The following is a 22,228-nucleotide window of genomic DNA, read 5'->3' as shown; positions in this document are numbered from 1 at the left end:
TCATAAAACAAAAATAGGTTTATTCAAGGACGTGTAGAGATTCTGCTAAGAACAAGAGAGCGATGGAAACGGCCCTACAAAACAAAGCCATAACCTGCAAGCTAGAGCCAACGCTTATTGATACAGTACTTACCTTTCCTCTCTAATAAAGTGGGTTCCCCCCAGAGATTGGTTTGTTGCAGAGCTGGCTGGCCTCATGAGAACAGGGATGCAATCTTCCATGAAACACTCCCAGTCAAGAAGAATGCCTCCAGACTGCGGTTTCTCTATTCATAGACAGGGTGGTCTTTCGTTATAATGTTGCTTTTTACCTTCAAGTGGTTTTGATGGTTTTCTGTTATCTTTGGTTTTCCATTGACTGATGTGCGATGGGGCAAGTGAGGGCAGCTGAACCTTGCATTACATCAATGGGCCATCACTGAGGCATAAGATTTCCTGGTGACTGTCTTTTACTCCAAGACCATAGGGTGAAGTTTTCAATATAGCTACATTATTTCTTAACTGTTACACATAGATGTATGTCTTAGACTATGTCTACACTACCACTTACGTCAGCAAAATTTATGTTGCTCAGGGGTGTGAATATGCCACCCCATGGGTGTCATAAATTACGCCAGCATAAGTGCTGGTGTGCACAGCCGCTCCTTGGGGGGGGGGTAATTATGTCGACAGGAGAGCTGTGCCACTGTAAGCTCTCTAGTGTTAACATAGCCTAAATGATTATCAATAAATTAATACCTTGAAAGTGTGTAATTGGTGTACGCTGTGTTGTTGTAGCTAGCTGTGTTGGTCCCAGGATATGGGAGAGACAAGGAGGGTGAGGTAATATCTTTTATCAGACCAACTTTTGTTGGTGAGAAAGACCAGCTTTTGAGCTACATAGAGCACTTCAGGTCTGGGAAGGGTACTCTGAGGCCTTGTCTACACTGCCACTTTACAGCGCTGCAAATTTCTCGCTCGAGGGTGTGAAAAAACACCCCCCTGAGCACTGCAAGTTTCAGCGCTGTAAAGTGGCAGTGTAGACAGTGGCGCTGCGACTACACAGCCACGTTACGTTACTGTGGCAGCGCTTTAACGTTGCTAGTAAAGACATACCCTGAGTGTACAGCTAGCATAAGTAGTTACATTGTACGAGACCATTCTAAGTGAAGTGGCCTGTTAACACCTTTGCAGTAACCCAGGAGCCCCCTCTTCTTGCCTTCAAACAACCCCCAATCTCATGAAGCTCATTATCAGTAGGCTCCCCACAGACACACCAACTAAGGCCTTGTCTACACTTTACAGCACTGCAACTTTCTTGCTCGGGTGTGAAAAAACACACCCCTGAGCGCTGCAAGTTTCAGCACTGTAAAGTGCCAATGTAGACAGTGCACCAGCGCTGGGAGCTCCTCCCCTCGTGGAGGTGCTGCGACAACACAGCTGCTGGTGAAGACGTACCCTCAGAGTGGCATCAGACCCTGCCACAACAACACATGCAAAACCTGCAGACAGTACCACTCACAACACACCTTCCAAGAGCCATGGTCCTACACATGCTTATCACAACATATGGGGTACCTCATCCAGTGCACCAAATGCCCCAAGAAAAACTATGTGGGTGAAGCAAGGCAATCACCATGCTCTCAAATGAACTCACAGAAAAATAACAGACAAAACCAGCAATACCAATCATGGGAGAACACGTTTCACAAAACAATCGCTCCATATCTTACCTCTCAGTCCTCATCCTCAAAGGAAACCTGCACAATGCCTTCAAAAGACGAGCCTGGGGCTTAAATTCATAACTGCCTGACATCAAAAATCAGGGTCTTAATTTAAGATCCTGGCTTTATGGCGTATTACAACAGTCTGTAACCCGCTAATACCCGCACCCCCTTTTTTTTTGGTCCTATTACTGCTATGGGCCATGTTAATGGGCCACTTCCCCTTGAATGGTCTTTTACCATGTGTTAACTACTTATGTTAAACAATCTGTGACACTCTGAGCACCTTTCCTAGGCATGAAGAAGATCTCTGTGGCTAGAAAGCTTGTCTCTGACCAGCAGAAGTTGGTCCAATCAGATATTGCCTCACCCACTTGTCTCTGAATTAGGTGTAGTGAGTTTGTTAGGTCTGAAACAGGAGTTGCTTGTAAAGATCAGTGAAGCTTTTGCCTGTTTGCGTCAATGGGCTGCTGTATCACAGGGGCCTGAGGGTCCCTCAGGGTGTCGCTTGTGCCCAGGAGATCCCAGCCTGGGAGTGAGGTGGGGGCCTGGGCTGAGCTTGTGGGCTCAAGACACCGAGCCAATAGCTTGGGTTGGGCAGAGCAGCAAGGCTAGGGTGACGGGCAGTGAGTGGGTCCAGCTGGGCCCCATGAACCTCTTGTTCACTGGGGCCAGGCTACTGTGTGGGGAGATTTGTGCTGCATCTGGGGCAGGGGCAGGCAGAGGTTTTGAACGGAGCATGCCAAATGAGCACTGTTCTTTATCCCTCACAGTACACGAGCGAGGCATGTGCAGTGACATTGCACGTTTAAAACTGATAAAAGGAAATATGCTTTAGCCTATGTATAATTAGCTTCTGGAACTCATGGCCACAAGATATCACCAAGGCCAGTATTTTGGTAGCGTTCAATAAAGGACTGGGCATCTGTAGCATGAATGAGAATATCCAATTTTGCATTAGGATAAAAAGAGGGGTACAATTCCTTCTCTTCTAGGGCATAAAGCACCTGTCTAATTTATGGGGTTTTTCTGATGGGCAAGTTATTCCATAACTACACGCTCAATGTTTCGTGCACCTTTTCTCTGAAGCTGCTGGTGGCACAGGCCATGTCTGAGACAGGAGGCTGGACTAGATGGGCCAGCCTTGTGTTCCTAAAGGATTGCTTTGTACAGAGAATGTTTTAGGATGCCAGAAGGAGGTCAGTTTATCCAGACATTGAGCTTAGAAAGAATGTGGAGCAGGGTGGGGAAGGCTGATGTTTTTTTCTAAGAATGTGGGAGGGGCCTTTTTTCTAGTAGTCAAAAGGGCTTTTACCTATGAGATGGTCTATTGCTGAGATGAACTCTCTGGGGGTTTGGCTTTTGAAAGGAGACCTGGCTCCTAGGTGTCAGCCTGACAGTGTAAATGTTCCCAGTGTAGTGTATTGGGGCTTTGAACTTCTTCAGCACTGATCCAGAAATGATTGATTCTTCTTCCCCTCAAGGGAAATTGGAACTCTGAGCTCCTCCCTCATGTCTCCTGGGGAAGTGAGAGGTTTGCTTTTTTGGGGGCAGAGCAGTGCAGGGGGCCCCATGTATGCCCCCTTCCTCTTCTCTTGTTGGTTAATCAGAAGCCCAACCCCATGAGTCTCAACAACCTTGTCTCCTCATACCAGTGCCTGATCGTGTTCCTTTCAGAGAGCCCCAGGGAAGAGACAGCTTGGGCCACAAGATCCTAGCGATGGAGGATGTCCCTGAGGACACTTCGATGCACCGGCTGGAAGGAGCTGATCTGGAGACACAGGTTGGAGGCTTGATCATCAAGAAGAAAAGTGCCTGCAGCGAGCAGCATGTCTTCAAAGCTCCAGCCCCCCGCACCTCACTGCTGGGGTTGGACTTGCTGGCTGCACAGAAACGCAGGGAGCGAGAGGAGAAGGAAGACGCAGAGGACAAGAAGAAGTCCAAAGTCTCCTCCTACAAAGACTGGGAGGAGGCCAAAGATGACGTGGGAGGCTCTGAGGAGGAGGGGAGCGACAGGGCCAGCAGGAGCAGCCGGCAGGAGAGGTGAAGGCCCTGGCACGAGGTGTGAGGGGAGTTTAGGGTCTCACCCATTCCTTGGATGGCTGCCGTGCCCTCCTGTTCAGGAAGGGGCTTGGAATGGGGCCTGAAGGCACCTGGGCTGATTCATGGAGCTAGTTGTGCTGGATCCAGGGCACATAGGATGGAAACTGGGGGCCCCAAGCGCCTGGGTAGAGGAGAGACTGAGGATTTCTCTGAGCTGGGAGCTGTTGGAGGGCTGAACTCTGCTAGACAGAGTGAGGGCTCATGCATGGGGATGAGGTCTGGAGGCTTCCCCGAGTGAAGGGCCTTGGGTGGAGACAAGTCTGGTTGCCACATACATATCTTGGAGAAGGAGCCAGATGGTCCTTGGGCAAGACCTTGTCCCAGCCCCCTTGCTTTTGGGGGTGGGAGTGTTTCCTCCTGGCTCTTGGTAGCATTTTGTTTCAGCTACTGAGGCTTGTGCTGTCCCCTTGGGGTGGAGGGTAGGAACAGGCCTGCCAAGCTGGGAGCAAGGGGAACTTGCAGGCAGGCTGTCAGGCTCAGCTCCTTGGCACAGGTTCCAGTTGCACACTCCTTGCCAGGCTCACGCGTGACGTGTCAGGGAGTAGTGGGGGCTGCAGGCAGAATCACAGCACGTTCCTGACCCTGCCGAACTGCCCTTTGCCCCTCAGGCATTACCGCTCTGCCCACGTGGAGACGCCGTCCCACACGGGGGGGGTCAGCGAGGAGTTCTGGGAGCGCAGCCGGCAGCGGGAGCGGGAACGGCGAGAGCACGGCGTCTACGCCTCTTCCAAGGAGGAGAAGGAGCACAAGCGGGGGCGCAATAGAGAGCGGGACCACGACCGCAAACGGGACCGAGGTAACTGTCCTGGAGACCTTCGTGATTGCTAACACAGGCTCTGGGACCCTGGCTTTGGCTGCTCCGAATCCCAGGGCATGGTCCTGAATCTGGGGTGTGGTGGGCTCTGGAGGCTGTTCCCACTCTGGAGGTCTGACCTGGTACTCTGTTTGCAGAGGAGCGGGACAGGAGCCGTCATAGCAGCAGCCGGTCAGAGAAGGATGGCTCGTCAGAGAGGGGCAGCAGCAGGAGGGGCGAACCAGAGAGCCCCAGACACCGACCTAAGGGTAGGAGCAGCTGCCCTTCCTACAGTGCTCTTCCGCAGGAGCTGGCGGGAGGCCTGCACTCCTCTTGAGGGGCTCTGGATCCTTCACAAGGGGAAAGCTGAATGAAAGTCCCCGGCTGAAGAGACCCAGGACTAGTGAACTGCCTCATATCTACAGCCTTCCCTGGGAGTGGGACTGGGGTGATCTTTGAGCCTGCGCCTGTCCCCTGGGAGCAGGTCTGTGTGGCTGGTATGGGGAGCTGTGGCAGCTATTCCCCTGGGGGCATGTCTCCTTAGACTATCTGGGTCGGCCCATAGAAAGCCCAGGGTGAGTCTGTAAACGTGTAAGTGGGCCCCCTTGCTCTGCTCCCTGTTGGAAGGTCCCAGGCCTTGGCTGCAGCTGGGCAGGGGCCTAGGCTGGCTCAGCATGAGGCATCAAACCCAGTTTCCTTTCCCCAGATGCAGCCACGCCATCTCGCTCGAGCTGGGAGGAAGAGGACGGCGGCTATGGCAGCTCCCGGCGCTCGCAGTGGGAGTCGCCCTCCCCGACGCCTTCCTATAGGGACTCCGAGCGCGACCGCAGCCATCGAGCATCCGCCGCTCGTGATGCAGACAGGAGGGACCGGGACAGGTAGTGGGGTGGAGGGGCGGGGTCTAGCGGGCTGCTGAGCGGTAGCTGGAGGGGGCTGCGCTCCCTGGTGATGCTGCAAGGGTGGTGGTCTAAGTTCCCTCTAAGCTCTGCGGCTGCGTGGCCGCACAGGTGCCTATTAAGCCCTGCGCAGGGGCTCAGGGCTGCGGCGGGGATAGGCGCCTCTCCCCACCGGACCCGGCACCGAGCTGCCGCGGCGGGGAGAGGCGCCCCTCCTTGCCGGCCTCAGCGTGGACCATCCCTGGACTTGCCGCAGCTGGGGGAGAGGAGCCCTTCCCCCGGCCCAGCCCCACCGGAACTGCCATGGCCAGGGAGAGGCGCTTCTCCCCCGTCCCGGAGCTGCTGCGGTGAGAGAGGGCTGGGAGGAGTCCTCTCTCCACACCACAGCCCCGGGGCAGCCTGCACCCCAACCCCCTCATTTCTGGCCCCACCCCAGAGTCCACACACCCCTGCACACCAACCCTCTGCCCCAGCCCTGAGCCCCCTCCCGAACCCCTTATCCCCAGCCCCCCCCCAGATCCTTCACCCACAGCCAGACCCCCCCCCCCCCCCTCCCCCCCCGCATCCCAACCCTCTGCCCCAGCCCTGGCCCCCTCCCACACTCTGAACCCCTCGGCCCCACCCCCACCACATGAATTTTGTTGTGTCACACATCACCTCCATATTGGTGCACATAACAAAATTAATTCCGCTCGTGGACGTAAAAAATGAGAGGGAACACTGGAGTGGTATGTGGCCGGTGAGCCGTAGGTTGCAGCTCCCCTCCAGCGGATCCATGAGGCTGGTCAGTCATTCCTGTCCTGCTGTTGTCTTTGCAGGTCAGTGAAGAACAAGTACCCGGATGAGACACCATTGCCTACCCCTTCCTACAAATACAATGAATGGGCTGATGACCGGAGGCACCTGGGGGCCACGCCACGGCTTTCCAGGGGCAAAGGTGAGGCAGAGGAGAGACCAGACTGCCTAGCCCCTCCTCCATCACTGAGAATAGCACAGGGGCTGGCTTCCTCGGGGCCTCCTGGCTGAGAAGCAGGGGGCGAGGGCTGGTGAGGGCCTGCACTGACCAGGTTGTTCCTTTCTCCAGGGAGGCGTGAAGATGCAGAAGAGGGTATTTCCTTTGAGACGGAGGAGGAGCGGCAGCAGTGGGAGGACGACCAACGGGTAAGAGCCTCTCGGGTGCAGGGCCGTCCTTAGGCATACGCAGAATACGCAGCTGCGTAGGGCACCATGTAATTAAGGGGAACCAGATTTTGTGGTGCCCTAGGCAGCTGCATGCTGCGTATGCGGCGCTGGCTCCAGTGGCCAGCCCCATCCCCCGGCCAGGCCCCCGCTCCGCCCTCACCCTGCCCCCATTCAAGCCCTTTCCCCAAGCCCTCTCCCCTGCTCCGCCCTGCCCCACTTGTGGAAATGGTAGGAGGGGTCTTCTGGACCTTGACTTGTTGGGATGAGGCCGGCTGAGCAGAGCGCACACAGCATGGGTCTGAGGCGCACCAAGGCAGACAGAACTGCGTCGGGGTCTGTGGGGCCCCAGTGGGTCTGGGGGAGGAGGCTCAGCAGGGTGTGGGCGGTAGGTCTGGGGTTGCTGTACATGGATGCTGTGGTGATGGGGCAGGGTCCCTGTGTGTGGGGTGGGGGAGGAGGGAGACCCATTAGGGGCTCAGGGATGGGATCCCTTGGGGGTTGGTGGGCTCAGTGCAGGATCCCTGTGTTGGGGGCTGGAGGGTGAGGCTCAGTGTGGGATCCCATGGATGCAGGGGGTCCGTTTGTGGAGATTGGACGCTCAGTTCCCAAAATGCTGCCCAAACACTTTTCTGGATCCTGTTCTGAGCTGTTGGCTCCCCCAAGTGGTGAGACTGGGTATGGCTGCGCTCCATTGCAGACAAAGCCTCCCAGCTAGTGTTAGCTTGGGGCAGCCCCTCCTCCGAGCAGGTCCTGCATGTCAGGGCACTTCCCCTCTGGGACTGTGGTAGCAGGCTGAGTGCGTAGCCCTCCCGAGCCCTCTGTCTCTGGCCATTCTCACCCTGCCTTCCTCATCTCTCTCCTTCCCAACTCCATGCCTGCCCCCGTCTCTCAGCAAGCCGACCGGGACTGGTACATGATGGATGAGGGTTACGACGAGTTCCACAACCCCTTGGCCTACTCGTCCGAGGAGTACGTGAAGAAGCGGGAGCAGCACTTGCACAAGCAGAAGCAGAAGCGCATCTCTGCACAGCGGAGGCAGATCAATGAGGTAAGAGCGCAAGGTGGGGCCAGGCCACTCTGAACGTTCAGGGCACTTTCCATCTCAGGGATTCCCATATTACTGGGGGGTGGGGCGTGGGGACGACAGGACCTGCAGACCAGGAGGGTGGAGGGAATAGAAGGTGACTTTGGGATGGCCTAGCATGGACGAGGGACACGAAAGAAGCTTCTGGCTTTGGGGAGCCATGCCCCATCGCTTTGGTGTTGTCCCCACCTCCACCCCCAGTGTGGGGATGGACAGTGGGAGCTGTGGCCCTGCCCTGAGTCTGGGTGTCCCAGTGCTCCAGATGTACATGGTGTGGAGGGCCCTAGGTACTGTCACTTGGAGGCTGGGGTTAGAACTAGAGTGATGGGTCCCCTGCCCACTGCAAGCACACCCAACTCCTGAGGGAATTCTGTGGCAAAAAAATTAAAAATTCATAGATTCATAGATTCTAGGACTGGAAGGGACCTCGAGAGGTCATCGAGTCCAGTCCCCTGCCCGCATGGCAGGACCAAATACTGTCTAGACCATCCCTGATAGACATTTATCTAACCTACTCTTAAATATCTCCAGAGATATTCTGTGCACAATATTTTAAAATTCTGCAAATTTTGTCAAAAAATAAATGTGGAGGCTCCAGTAGGCAGTGGGACCTGCCAGGGGGCCAGGTGAGTCCCAGCAGTGCTAGCCTTACCTGGAGCGGCTCCCAGGAAGCATCCAGCAGGCAGGTCCCGTCCCTTTCACTCCTAAGGTCGCGCGGGTCAGGTCGAGGGGCGCGGGGGCAGGGGCGGGGGAGCTCGCTGCCGGCGCCTACAAGCCCCGCCCCTGCAGCACACAGTGGAGACCTACTCGCTGTCTCTGTGCATGCCTGGGGAGTGGGGCTGTAGCACTCTGCAGGCTCCTGGCGGCCGGCGGGCGAGCACCGGGAGTTCAGCTGCATTGCCCCTGGCCCAGGAAGAAGAGGTGAGCAGCGCCGGCAGCTCCAGCTTGTGTCCTCCACCAGACGGTCCCCCGATATTGGGACAAAGTGCGTCCTGACCGATGTAAGGTCGGGACGCGGGACAAGTCCCCTAAAATCGGGACTGTCCCGATAAAATCGGGATGTCTGGTCACCCTAGTCATCAGCCTGCTGAGAGGGCTAAAGTTCACTATGCCCAGACCAATGGCTGGCCCTGCAGCCCCTCCACGTCACTGTCTTACTGTCCTGGAGCTCCTCTGTGACTCTGACAGTAGGGTAGCCATACAAGTCAGAGTGCTCTTTGTGGGTGAGTATGGGGGATGCCCTATTGTGCTTCCCTGCAGCTTAGATGTGAGGAATCTCTTCTCCATCTGTGAGTGTGGCAGGCTGATGAGGGAAGCTAGGGTATTGCGCCCTCCCCACAAGCCGGAGCGGGGTCTGTGACGCTGCTGCCTGTGGTTCTCCTTCAGGACAATGAGCGCTGGGAGACCAATCGCATGCTGACAAGCGGGGTGGTCCATCGGCTAGAGGTGGATGAGGACTTTGAGGAAGATAACGCAGCCAAAGTGCACCTGCTGGTGCACAACTTGGTGCCCCCATTCTTGGATGGGAGGATCGTCTTCACCAAGCAGGTAGGGGCTCTGCTGGGGGAGAGCCACTGGGCCACTGCAAGGAAGCTCAGGCCTTGTCTACACTACAAAGTTTTGTCTGCAAAAGTTATGCCTCTTTAAGTAAAACTGCTGTTGTATGTCCACGCTAGCTCCTTGTGTCAGCAGACCGCATCCACACTAACAGCTCTTTCATGGACACAGACAGCAGTGCACTATGGTAGCAATCCCAGCGGGGTGCTTTGGGAAGGGTTTGCAATGCCTCATGCATTAGATACATCGTCACATGCTGCAGGTTTCTCTATCCCATCCTTCCAGGGGCATCCTACTAGATTGTCAGCCGCTTTTTCAACTGAAGCATGTGGGGGAAGGAGAGGAGAGTGATGTGTCTGGGGCGGGGGAGACAGCAGGCTGAGCGACCTATCCCGAGGCGGGGGAGGGGGTCAGCCCCCTCTGCTCAGCACAGGAGTCTCTCCTAAAGCAGCCAACTCTGCCTGCCCGTGATTCCCTCCGAGTTCTTCCACAGCCTCCGCAGCAGCTCTGTGAGCTCTCCATGCTGAGGAATCTCAAAGCTGCACAGCAGTCTGTCCCCTTTCCTTCCCCCCCCCCCCCCCCCCCCCGCGGAACAGGAGCATTCTACGCTAAGGATTTGCTTTTTGTTCCCCAAATAGCTGGGCTGTCAGATACTTCCCAGAGCTTTGAAAGAGGAGGGGCGCATGCCTGCAGGGCGGCAGGGATCAAAACAGGCATTGTGGGATACTGGTGGAAGCCAGTTATGTTGACAAAACAAACAGCAGTGTCTACACTGATGCTTTATCCCTTTAACTTTGAGCAAGAACTTTATGCCTCTGGTTGTGGTTTTATTTTGTGGCAAAAGAGCGGAGTTTTGCCACCAAAAGTAGCTTTGTGGTGTGTTCACCTCCCCTGTTTTGTTGGCAAAAGCTGCCTTTTGCCGACAAAACTTTGTAGTGTAGACAAGGCCTCAGTCAGTGCTGATTTGGAACCTCTCCCTCTCTTGCCCCTCCAGCCAGAGCCAGTCATCCCGGTCAAGGATGCCACTTCGGATTTGGCGATCATCGCCCGCAAAGGCAGCCAGCTGGTGCGCAAACACAGGGAACAGAAGGAACGCAAGAAGGTAGGCGCCGGACATGGCTGCTATCTCCTGGGGGTGGGTGATCTGTGCCTAGGAGCCCCAGTCTTGGACCAGACCCTCACTGTGCTGGGCTCTGCACAAACAGAACCAAAAGATGGTCCCTGCCCCAGCGAGCTGAATATGAGACAAACGACGGGCTATTAACAGGCCAGTGGGGGAATCCAAGGAAACCCTGAGACAGCTGGTCTGCATGATAGGCTCTGCTCTCCGCACACCAGCAGCCTAGCCACTGTCCAGTTATTTGTAGGCATCATGACAAAGGAGGGGGCAAGATTGCATTTGTCAAGGCCAGAGACACAATTAAGACACCCGACGAGGAGAGCCAGGCCGAGAGTTTCAGCTGTGTGGATGGATAAGAAGGACTGTACGTTAGAGATTTTTTGCAAAGAGAACCTGCACCATTTAGACATAGCTCAGAGGTGAGGACCTGAAGAGAGGTACGAGTCGAAGATGTCTCCCAGGTTACAGGCCTGAATGTCAGGCTGGATGGTTGTGTTGTTCACAGTGATCCAGAAAGAAGGCAGTGGTAGGAGCTCGGTTTTAGCCGTGTAGAGCTTGAACTGATAGCTAGACACCCATGAGGAGATGTCAGCGAGACAGGCCCAGACTTTAGCCTGGACCAGTGGTTCCCAAACTGGGGTTCGCGAAAGATTACAAGGGGTTCCCGGGAAAAAATTCCCTAATCGCGGACAGAGCTGTCCCTAGGGATCCCGGGCAGCACAGGGATTTCCAAGAGCTAAGCAGATCAAAGCAAGCATCTCTATCACACTGAGGAGATTTAAACTTCAAGACTCCTTATAAGAAATGGAAAGGGAGGTGGATATCTTTTGCTGTTTTTAAAATTAAATAGGCAGCTAGTATTGTTTTTAAAATTACTATGAAGAAAAAGTTTTAAGCTTTGTTGTAACATGCGTTGTTTGCCTGGACTGTTCAAGACCTGAATGCTTGTGTAGAAGGAACTCTTTGAGTTGGCGTCTTAAATCCCTTCCTGCTGTTTCACATCTGATACTCCTTGATGAAACATAGGAGCCTTGTCTTATAACAGGCTTATTCAAAGTGATACAAGCTACGAAATTGAGATCTTGGAAGAGTTTTGCCATTTTCATAATGTAATAAAAATAGTGTAATGATAAATAATAATAAATAGTGTGTAATAAGCATGTCATAAAAACAAATTTTATATTTCCAAGATCACTGCTTTTATAATTTATACTCAGGTAAAGGAGAAAATCTCTGGAAATATTCATTTGTAGGAGGGGATTCGCAAGACTTGACATTTTAGTGAAGAGGGTTCACAGGTTGTTAAAGTTTGGGAACCACTGGCCTGGACAGAAAGAGATGGGTCTGGGGTTGAGAGGTAGCTCTGTGAGACATCTCATAGAGATGATAGTTGATGCAAATGAGATACCCAGAGAGGGGAGAAGGGGCCACAGAGCCTCGTGGAACCCCCATGGAAAGCTGGAGACAGGGTGAGGAGAATTCTCTGAAGAACGTGCTGATGGAGTGATTAGAGTGGTAGGGAAAGAACTAGGAGAGAACAGAGTCATGGAAGCCAATGGAGGACAAGATTTCAAGAAGAGCATGGTGTCAGCAGCTGACAGGTCAAGGAGGATGAGGATGGAGTATCGGCTCTGAGCTTTGCCTAGGAAGAGGTCATTAGAGACTTCGCTGAGAGGGTTTCAGTGGCGTGCCAAGGGCAGAAGCTGAGTTGTAGAGGGTCTAGGATGGAATTGGAGGAGAGGAACTCCAGATAGTGATTGTAGATAGCGTGGTCAATGAGCTTAGAGAGGAAAGGGAGATGAGGCGGTGGTTGGAGTTAAGGGACGTGGGGTAAAGGGTGGGTTTTTAAGATGTAAGTGACTACAGCGTGCTTGTGTTGGGAGGGGGAAAGAGCCAGAGGAGAGCGAGAAGTTAAGCAGAAGAATAAGGGAGAGGATGGAGAGTGGGTGCTAGGAAGATCAGGAGACGGGACAGGGTCAGTGGAATTAGAGAAAGAGAGCAGACAAGAAACTTGAGAAACTTCTGTGTCTATGACCGGGGGGAGGAGTGGGAAGGGAAGGTTAGCTGAAGAGGGGAAGATCATATGTTTTATTTTGCCAGTTTTTCTCTTGAGAGAAAAGGGGGATGGAAGGAGGGATTGAGGCGCAAGTCAGGTGGTGAAAAGGCAGCTGGCATTGTGGGTGCGGGATTCAGTTCAGCTGGAGAAGTAGTTGTTCATCTAGGAAGATGGCAGAATGGAAGGAGGAGATTATGCATTTGTAATGGAGGGAATCAGCCCAGCCATGGAATTTCCACCCAAGACGCTCTGCAGCAGGAGAGCCAGAATGGCAGAAGTGGCTGTTGTGGCTGATCCATTGCTGGGAGGTGGCAGGGTAGATCTTGTGACTGGAGAGAGGGACAAGAGAGTTGAGAAAGGAGGAGAATGAATCATGGAGACACTCAGAAAGGATGTCCATGGAAGAGAGGGAGGAGGGGGCAGAGAGCAGACAAGAAGTCAGTGCTGATGGACTGGAAATCATGGAAAGACTGAGTAACAGTCTGAGGTGGGACTGATGGGTGATGCTGGGAAGAGACCAGGTGAGGGTTGGAGAGTGGGGACCTCAACAACCAGAGAGAGCAGTGCTTGTTGGAGACCAGATCAAGGGAATGACCCTTTTGATGAGTAGGAGAGTTGAACCAGGGTTGTAGGGCAAATAAAAAGGTGAAGGCTGGCTGGTGGGGACTCAGCCTCCTGTCACTGGGTTCCTCCCCCAACCCCTGCAACGAAGGAGACCCCTATGTCCACGGGAATTGCATTAATAGATTCTAAAGGCAGAAGGGACCCCTGTGATTTTAGTCTGACCTCCTAGAATCATAGAATGTCAGGGTTGGAAAGGGCCTCAGGAGGTATCTAGTCCAACCCTCTGCTCAAAGCAGGACCAGTCCCCAGACAGATTTTTACCCCAGTTCCCTAAATGGCCCCCTCAAGGATTGAACTCCCAACCCTGAGTTTAGCAGGCCAATGCTCAAACCACTGAGCTATCCCTCCCCTCCTGTATATCGCCAGCTGTAGAACTTCCTTGAAATAATTCTGGTTTGAGCTAGATCAGGGGTTCTTAAACTTCATTGCACTGCTACCCCTTTCTGACAACAAAAATTACTATGTGACCCCGGGAGGGGGAACCGAAGCCTGAGCCTGCCCTGAGCAGGGGGCCAGAGCCCAAGCCCCACCACCCCAGGTGTGTGTGTTGGGGGGCAAAGCCATAGCCCAAGGGCCTGTAACCCTGAGCCCCTCCATCAAGGGCTGAAGTCCTCAGGCTTGGGCTTTGGCGCTGGGCCCCAGCAAGTCTAAAGCCAGCCCTGGTGACCCTGTTAAAATGGGGTTGTGACCTACTTTGGGGTCCCGACCCACAGTTTGAGAACCGCGGAACTAGAGCATAGCTTTTAGGAAAACATCCAATCTTAATTTAAAAATTGCCAGTGATGTAGAATTCACTACAGCCCTTGATAAATTGTTCCATTTTTTAATCCTCACTTGTAAAAAATTTTTGTCTTACTTCCAGTCTGAATTTGTCTAGCTTCAGCTTCCAACCATTGGATCATGTTATACCTTTCTCTGCAAGATTGAAGAGCCTGTTATCAAATATTTTTCCCCATGTGATCAAGTCACCTCTTTATACTTCTCTCTGTTAAGCTAGATTGAGCTCCTTGAGTCTATCACTGTAAGGCAGGTTTTCCAATCCTTTAATCAGTCTCATTGCGCTTCTCTGAACCCGCTCCAATTTATCAACATCCTTCTTGAACTGTGGACACCAGAACTGGACACAGTATTTCAGTAATGGTCACAGAAGTGCCAAATACAGAAGTAATATAATCTCCTTCTATTGAATATTCCCGTTCATACATCCCAGGATCACATTAACCCTTTTGGCCACAGCATCACAGTGGGAGCTCATCTTCAGCAGGTTATCCACCATGACCCCAAGTCCTTTTCAGAGTCAGTGCAACAAGGATAGAGTCCCCCGTCCTGTAAGTGCGTTCTGTGTTCCTGGGTGGATTGCCGTACGTTGGGCGTATTGAAACACACTTTGTTTGCTGTGCTGTTTACCAAGCAGTCCAGAGTGCTCTGTATTAGTGACTTGTCCTCGTCATTATTTACCACTCCCCAAATCTTTGTGTTCTCTGCAAATGTTACCAGTGAGTTTGTTTTCTTCCAGGTCCTTGATTAAAGATGTTAAATAGCGTAGGGCCAAGAACCGATCCCTATGGGACCGCACGAGAAAGGCAACCACTCCGTGATTCCCTGTTTACAGTTACATTTTGAGACCTGTCATTTAGCCAGTGTTTCAGCCATTTAATGTGTACCATGGTGATTCTGTGTATTAGTTTTTTAATCAAAATGTTGTGTAGGACCCAGTCAAATGCCTTACAGAAGTCTAAGAATAATCTTTATTCTTTCTCTGGCCTCCCGCTGTGTAGGGCGTCCTCCAGGTTCCGGCATTTATTTCAGCCTTGTGCTGGTCTGTTCAAGCTGAAATTATGGACTTTGCTCCTTTCTCCAGTGTTCTGTGTAATGTTTCTCTAGGTCGCTGTCTTTTTCTCCATATCATCACTTGTGGCGAAAGTCATGTTGGTGGCATCCTTAAAGTGTGTCCTAAATATTTCTGTCGTCGTCGTCGTCTTAGCATATTTGATGCTTTAGACTGGTTTGCTCTACTTAGAATTTCTGATGTTGCAAGCAATTCTTTCCAATGGTCTTTGAAGATCTTCTGCAGACATTTCCTTTGGAATGAGATGATCTTAACAATTTCTGTTGTAGGTTGCCACGACTCTGCTCCATAAAGGAGGACAGACGTGATGTCAGTGTTAAAAATTCAGATTTTTATGTCAGTACCAATCAGCTACTCTTCCAAATCTTTTTAAGTTATGAAAGTTGTTGCTACTTTTGATAGTCGCTGCTTGACAGCTAGCATGCATCAGCATCATTGCACATCTCACTCTTTGTCCACTCTGATGGTTACTTTGGGGACATTGATAGCTATATACTTTGTCTTCCTCTTGTTGGTGAACAAACCAACTTGTTTTTGCTGTGTCTGCCAAAAGCTGGGTGGTGCTTTGTTTGTCCATAAAATTCTTCAGTTTCCTTCTGCGGTTACTTTCCTCATGACATAATCAATGACCAGTGCAAACAGTAGTGAATATATGAACAAAAGAACGGCCATACTGGGTCAGACCAAAGGTCCCTCTAGCCCAGTATCCTGTCTTCCGGCAGTGGCCAGTGCCTGGTGCCTCAGAGGGAATGAACAGAACAGGGAATCATCAAGTGATCCATCCCCTGTCGCCCATCCTTTTACTTTGTTGTTTAGCCATGGTGGCTCTTATTTGGTTCTCTTACTGTGTTTTTTAATTTGGGGGATACATTTAAGTTGAGCCTCTATTATGGTGTCTTTAAAAAGTTTCCATGCAGCTTGCAGGGATTTTACTTTTGGTGCTGTACCTTTTAATTTCTGTTTAACTAACTTCCTCATTTTTGTGTAGTTCCCTTTTCTGAAATTAAATGCTACAGTGTTGGGCTCCTGTGATGTTTTCCCCACCACAGGGGTGTTAAATTTAATTATATTGTGCTCACTATTACCAAGCGGTTCAGCTATATTCACCTCTTAGACCAGATCCTGTGCTCCACTTAGGACTAAATCAAGAATTGCCTCTTCTCTTGTGGGTTCCAGGACTAGCTGCTCCAAGAAGCAGACATTTAAGGTGTCAAGAAACTTTATCTCTGCATCCTGTCCTGAGGTGATATGTTCCCAGTCAATATGGGGATAGTTGAAATCCCCCATTATTATTGAGTTTTTTTATTTTCATAGCCTCTCTAATCTCCCTGAGCATTTCACAGTCACTAGCACCATCCTGGTCAGGTGGTCGGTAATATATTCCTACAGCTATATTCTTATTATTCGAACATAGAATTACTATCCATAGAGATTCTATGATACAGTCTGGTTCATTTAAGATTTTTACTTCATTTGATTTTACGCTTTCTTTCACATATAGTGCCACTCCCCCACCAGCGTGACCTGTTCTGTCCTTCTGATATATTTTGTACCCTGGTATTACTGGGTCCCATTGATTATCCTCATTCCACCACATTTCTGTGATGCCTATTTTATCAATGTTCTCATTTAATACGAGGCACTCTAGTTCACCCATCTTATTATTTAGACTTCTAGCATTGGTATAGAAGCACTTTTAAAACTTGTCACTTTTTAGCTGTCTCCATTACATGATGTAATTGAATGGGACTTTTTTTCATTTGACTGTTTCTCATCAGATCCTACCTGTATTTTATCATCTTCCATCCTCTCCTCCTTAGTAGGATATAGACAATCTCCATTAGTAGATCCTCCCCAAGGGATGTCTCTGTCCAAACCATGTGTTCCTCTGGACCTGTCCCCCCAGCCCTTAGTTTAAAAACTGTTCTACGACCTTTTTAATTTTAAGTGCCAGCAATCTGGTTCCATTTTGGTTTAGGTGAAGCCCATCCTTCCTGTATAGGCTCCCCCTTTCCCAAAAGTTTCCCCAGTTCCTAATAAATCTAAACCCCTCCTCTCTACACCATCGACTCATCCACGTATTGAGACCCTGCAGTTCTGCCTGTCTAACTGGCCCTGCACGCGGAACTGGAAGCATTTCAGAGAATGCTACTGTGGAGGTCCTGGACTTCAATCTCTTACCTAGCAGCCTAAATTTGGCCTACAGGACCTCTCTCCTATCCCTCCCTATGTCATTGGTACCTACATGTACCACGACCACCGGCTCCTCCCCAACACTACACATAAGTCTATCTAGATGTCTCAAGTGGGGACATGGAACACCCTTACGTTATTCAGTTGTCACTGCAAATCATTGGCTGATGTTGTCACCATCTCTGACAGCAAATTCTAATAATAAGAATAATACATCAAGACCACAGTTTCCAAACAAACTTGTAATCTCATGAATTTGATATCAGGTTAGTTTGACAGGATCTATTTCCCACAAACCCAGGTTGATTGGCATTAATTGCATTACTCTCCTTTAATTCTTTATTAATGGAGTCCTATATCAGCTTCTACATTATCTTGCCCAGGATCAACGTCAGGCTGACAGGCCTATCTTTACCCGGGTCGTCCTATTTACCTTTTCTAAATATTGGCACCACATACGCTTTTTTCCAGTCTTCTGGAACTTCCCCAGTGTTCCAAGAGTAACAGCCCAGCAGCTCCTTGACCAGCTCTTTTAAAACTCTGGACCTGCAAGTTATCTGGACCTGCTGATTGTAAAATGTCCCAACTGTAATAAGTGCAGTTTAACATCTGCTGTGTTACTAATGGAGTGAAAAGTGTTGCATCAGCATATGATATGACTGGTGACATGACTACATCATCTGTTTTTTCCCCTAAATACAGAACAGCAATATTTATTGAACTTGTCTACCTTTTCTGCATTGTTGACAAATCTACCTTTTCTGTCCAGTAATGGACTGTGTTGTTGGGATCTTTTTTGTTCTTAATTTACTTTAAAAGGCTTCCTTATTGTCCTTAACTCTGCTGGCCTTAGAATTCTCCTTGTGTCCTTTTGCTTCCCTTACCATTTTTCTATAGTTCCCACCTTATGATTTATATTCATAGATTCATAGATTCTAGGACTGGAAGGGACCTCGAGAGGTCATTGAGTCCAGTCCCCTGCCCGCATGGCAGGACCAAATACTGTCTAGACCATCCCTGATAGACATTTATCTAACCTACTCTTAAATATCTCCAGAGATGGAGATTCCACAACCTCCCTAGGCAATTTATTCCAGTGTTTAACCACCCTGACAGTTAGGAACTTTTTCCTAATGTCCAGCCTAAACCTCCCTTGCTGCAGTTTAAGCCCATTGCTTCTTGTTCTATCCTTAGAGGCTAAGGTGAACAAGTTTTCTCCCTCCTCCTTATGGCACCCTTTCAGATACCTGAAAACTGCTATCATGTCCCCTCTCAGTCTTCTCTTTTCCAAACTAAACAAACCCAATTCTTTCAGCCTTCCGTCATAGGTCATGTTCTCAAGACCTTTAATCATTCTTGTTGCTCTTCTCTGGACCCTCTCCAATTTCTCCACATCTTTCTTGAAATGCGGTGCCCAGAACTGGACACAATACTCCAGTTGAGGCCTAACCAGCGCAGAGTAGAGCGGAAGAATGACTTCTCGTGTCTTGCTCACAACACACCTGTTAATACATCCCAGAATCACGTTTGCTTTTTTTGCAACAGCATCACACTGTTGACTCATATTTAGTTTGTGGTCAACTATAACCCCTAGATCCCTTTCTGCCGTACTCCTTCCTAGACAGTCTCTTCCCATTCTGTATGTGTGAAACGGATTGTTCCTTCCTAAGTGGAGCACTTTGCATTTGTCTTTGTTAAACTTCATCCTGTTTACCTCAGACCATTTCTCCAATTTGTCCAGATCATTTTGAATTATGACCCTGTCCTCCAAAGCAGTTGCAATCCCTCCCAGTTTGGTATCATCTGCAAACTTAATACGCGTACTTTCTATGCCAATATCTAAGTCATTAATGAAGATATTGAACAGAGCCGGTCCCAAAACAGACCCCTGCGGAACCCCACTTGTTATGCCTTTCCAGCAGGATTGGGAACCATTAACAACAACTCTCTGAGTACGGTTATCCAGCCAGTTATGCACCCACCTTATAGTAGCCCCATCTAAATTGTATTTGCCTAGTTTATCGATAAGAATATCATGCGAGACCGTATCAAATGCCTTACTAAAGTCTAGGTATACCACATCCACAGCTTCTCCCTTATCCACAAGGCTCGTTATCCTATCAAAGAAAGCTATCAGATTGGTTTGACACGATTTGTTCTTTACAAATCCATGCTGGCTATTCACTATCACCTTACCACCTTCCAGGTGTTTGCAAATGATTTCCTTAATTACTTGCTCCATTATCTTCCCTGGCACAGAAGTTAAACTAACTGGTCTGTAGTTTCCTGGGTTGTTTTTATTTCCCTTTTTATAGATGGGCACTATATTTGCCCTTTTCCAGTCTTCTGGAATCTCTCCCGTCTCCCATGAGACCTCATAGGATTGGAATGGACCTCAAGAGGTCATCTAGTCCAGTTCCTTGCACTCATGGCAGGACTAAGTTATTATCTGGACCATCCCTGACAGGTGTTTGTCCAACCTGCTCTTAAAAATCTCCAGTGACAGAGATTCCACAACCTCCCTGGGCAATTTATTCCAGTGCTTAACCACCCTGAGAGTTAGGAAGTTTTTCCTAATGTCCAGCCTAAACCTCCCTTGCTGCAAGTTAAGCCCATTGCTGCTTGCCCTAGCCTCAGAGGTTAAGAACAATTTTTCTCCTCCTCCTTGTAACAACCTTTTATGTACTTGAAAACTGTTATCATGTCCCCTCTCAGTCTTCTCTTCTCCAGACTAAACAAACCTGTTTTTTTCAGTCTTCCCTCATAGGTCATGTTTTCGAGACCTTTAATAATTTTTGTTGCTCTTCTCTGGACTTTCTTCAATTTGTCCATATCTTTCCTGAAATGTGGCGCCCAGAACTGGACACACTACTACAGTTGAGGCCTAATCAGCGCCGAGTAGAGTGGAAGAATTACTTCTCCTGTCTTGCTTACAACACTCCTGATAATACATCCCAGAAGGATGTTCGCTTTTAGTGGTTTTGCAACAATGTTACACTGTTGACTCATATTTAGCTTGTGATCCACTATGACCCCCAGATCCCTTTCTGCAGTACTCCTTCCTACGCAGTCATTTCCCATTTTGTATGAGTGCAACTGATTGTTCCTTCCTAAGTGGAATACTTTGCATTTGTCCTTATTGAATTTCATTCTTTGAACATCTTCTTTCTTCCATTTGTTTATATCTGTATATAAAAAAATATTTATTTTTCATAGCTGCATTCACTTTCCCTCTAAGCTAGGTTGTTTTTTAACCTGTGCAGCTTTCTCTTGATTGTGGCTTTTGGGGTGAATTAGAGAGGATCCCATTGTTACTCTGTGTACATGAGGGAGACGTTGAGGGTTTGAGTCAAGATCTAGTGGCTGGAAGATGAAGATGGACAGATTCAGTCTAGGAATAAGGCATGAATTGTTCGTAGTGAGAGGAATTAACTGTAGGAACAATTTACCAAGGGATGTGGTGGATTCCCCAGCACTTTAAATCAAGATTGGTGTCTGCCTAAAAACAATTCTGCTCTAGCTCACCCAGCAGCTGTGAGCTTGATGCTGCAGGAGTCGTGGGTGAGGTTCCAGATTAGATGGTCACAATGGGCCCTTCTGGCCATCTGCGAATGTCCCATCTGGGATGGGACTGCAGCGGGTTGGGCTCTTTGTTCCTCTGCTCTTGGCACTGCTGGTGGTGAGCTGGCACTTTGGTCCCTGCCTTTCAGGCTCAGCACAAGCATTGGGAGCTGGCTGGCACCAAACTGGGAGACATTATGGGCATCAAGAAAGAGGAGGAGCCAGACCAGACTCTGACGGAAGATGGCAAGGTGGATTACAGGTAGGAGTCGGCTTGGTGGGGTTCTGAGCCTGGGACTCGGGTAAGGTCCATGGAGTCACGCACTCAGGGGCTGCTGTGTCCCCCCAGGACAGAGCAGAAGTTTGCTGATCACATGAAGGAGAAGAGCGAGGCCAGCAGCGAGTTTGCTAAGAAGAAGTCGATTGTGGAGCAGAGGCAGTATCTGCCCATCTTTGCTGTGCAGCAGGAGCTGCTCACCATCATCAGGTACCGCTGCTAGCCAGCCCCTCCCTCCCTCCCGGGCAGCTTCTCTTAGGCAGAGAGGCGAAGCCAGATGGGCCGTCGGCTCCTGTACGGCTCCTGGATGGAGCCCAATGACTTGTCTGACCGAAGCATCTTCCAGAGAGGCCTCCAGCCTTGACTGGAAGGCATCAGGAGATGGGGACCTTGCTGCTTTCCCCCCACGCCCCAGGCAGGTCTCTGCACTGGGGGTCCCTCGGCTGCGGGAGCGGGCTGCACAGCTCGTGCGCCGGGGCAGGGACTGAAGCCTGCTGCTGAGCGACCTCTGTCTGCTCTTCCCTAGGGATAACAGCATTGTTATCGTGGTGGGGGAGACTGGGAGTGGCAAGACCACCCAGCTGACTCAGTACCTGCATGAGGACGGCTACACCGACTACGGCATGATCGGCTGCACCCAGCCCCGCCGAGTGGCTGCCATGTCGGTAGCCAAGCGGGTCAGCGAGGAGATGGGCGTGAGCCTGGGAGAAGAGGTGAGTCTGGCCAGGCCCTGGGGTAGCCCTGCTGGGTGGCTGGCGAGGTGCGGGTGCTGACTTCTCCGCTTTCCAGGTGGGCTATGCCATCCGTTTTGAGGACTGCACGTCAGAGAACACGGTCATCAAGTACATGACGGACGGGATCCTGCTGCGGGAGTCCCTGCGTGAGGCCGACCTGGACCATTACAGCGCCATCATCATGGACGAGGCCCACGAGCGCTCGCTCAACACGGACGTGCTCTTCGGCTTGCTGCGGGAGGTCGGTGCACCCCAGGGTGGGGCGGGCCATGGGAGGGGGTAGGGGCAGCAGAGGGCACAGGCCAGAGCCTGGCTGCTGGTAGCATGGATTGGATGCCCTGCTGGGACTTGGGGAGGGAAGGGTAGGGAGATGGAGGCTCTGGGGCAGGGGGAGTGAGCCGTGCCCCTCGCAGAGAGGAGAGGCAGGCAGTACAGTACCCTGCCCTCGGGCTGCCCTCGCAGTGTGTGGGGGGGAGGAGTGGCCTGGGCCCTGCCC

At 50.8% G+C, this 22,228-nt stretch overlaps 1 protein-coding gene across 1 annotated transcript in view; it reads left to right on the top strand.

Annotated features, from left to right (window-relative positions):
* The first annotated feature begins 104 nt into the window (after window positions 1-104).
* LOC113409385 (pre-mRNA-splicing factor ATP-dependent RNA helicase PRP16) overlaps window positions 105-22,228 on the top strand; it is a 26,314-nt gene continuing 4,190 nt past the window's right edge. The window contains exons 1-14 of the mRNA XM_026663224.2: window positions 105-125; window positions 3,381-3,746; window positions 4,415-4,602; window positions 4,758-4,868; window positions 5,306-5,477; window positions 6,314-6,432; window positions 6,580-6,656; window positions 7,570-7,725; window positions 9,148-9,309; window positions 10,313-10,420; window positions 20,871-20,983; window positions 21,071-21,208; window positions 21,525-21,711; window positions 21,788-21,973. Of these exons, the coding sequence (XP_026519009.1) occupies window positions 3,424-3,746; window positions 4,415-4,602; window positions 4,758-4,868; window positions 5,306-5,477; window positions 6,314-6,432; window positions 6,580-6,656; window positions 7,570-7,725; window positions 9,148-9,309; window positions 10,313-10,420; window positions 20,871-20,983; window positions 21,071-21,208; window positions 21,525-21,711; window positions 21,788-21,973 (2,040 nt within the window). The 5' untranslated portion in view covers window positions 105-125; window positions 3,381-3,423. The remainder of the gene's footprint in view (window positions 126-3,380; window positions 3,747-4,414; window positions 4,603-4,757; window positions 4,869-5,305; window positions 5,478-6,313; window positions 6,433-6,579; window positions 6,657-7,569; window positions 7,726-9,147; window positions 9,310-10,312; window positions 10,421-20,870; window positions 20,984-21,070; window positions 21,209-21,524; window positions 21,712-21,787; window positions 21,974-22,228) is intronic.

The sequence above is a fragment of the Terrapene carolina genome, unplaced genomic scaffold (assembly GCF_002925995.2).
Source record: "Terrapene carolina triunguis isolate 2854851 unplaced genomic scaffold, T_m_triunguis-2.0 Scaffold32922, whole genome shotgun sequence".
Lineage (NCBI taxonomy): Eukaryota > Metazoa > Chordata > Testudines > Emydidae > Terrapene > Terrapene triunguis.
Note: the sequence above shows the minus strand (reverse complement) of the source record. Positions and strands in the feature narration are given on the sequence as shown.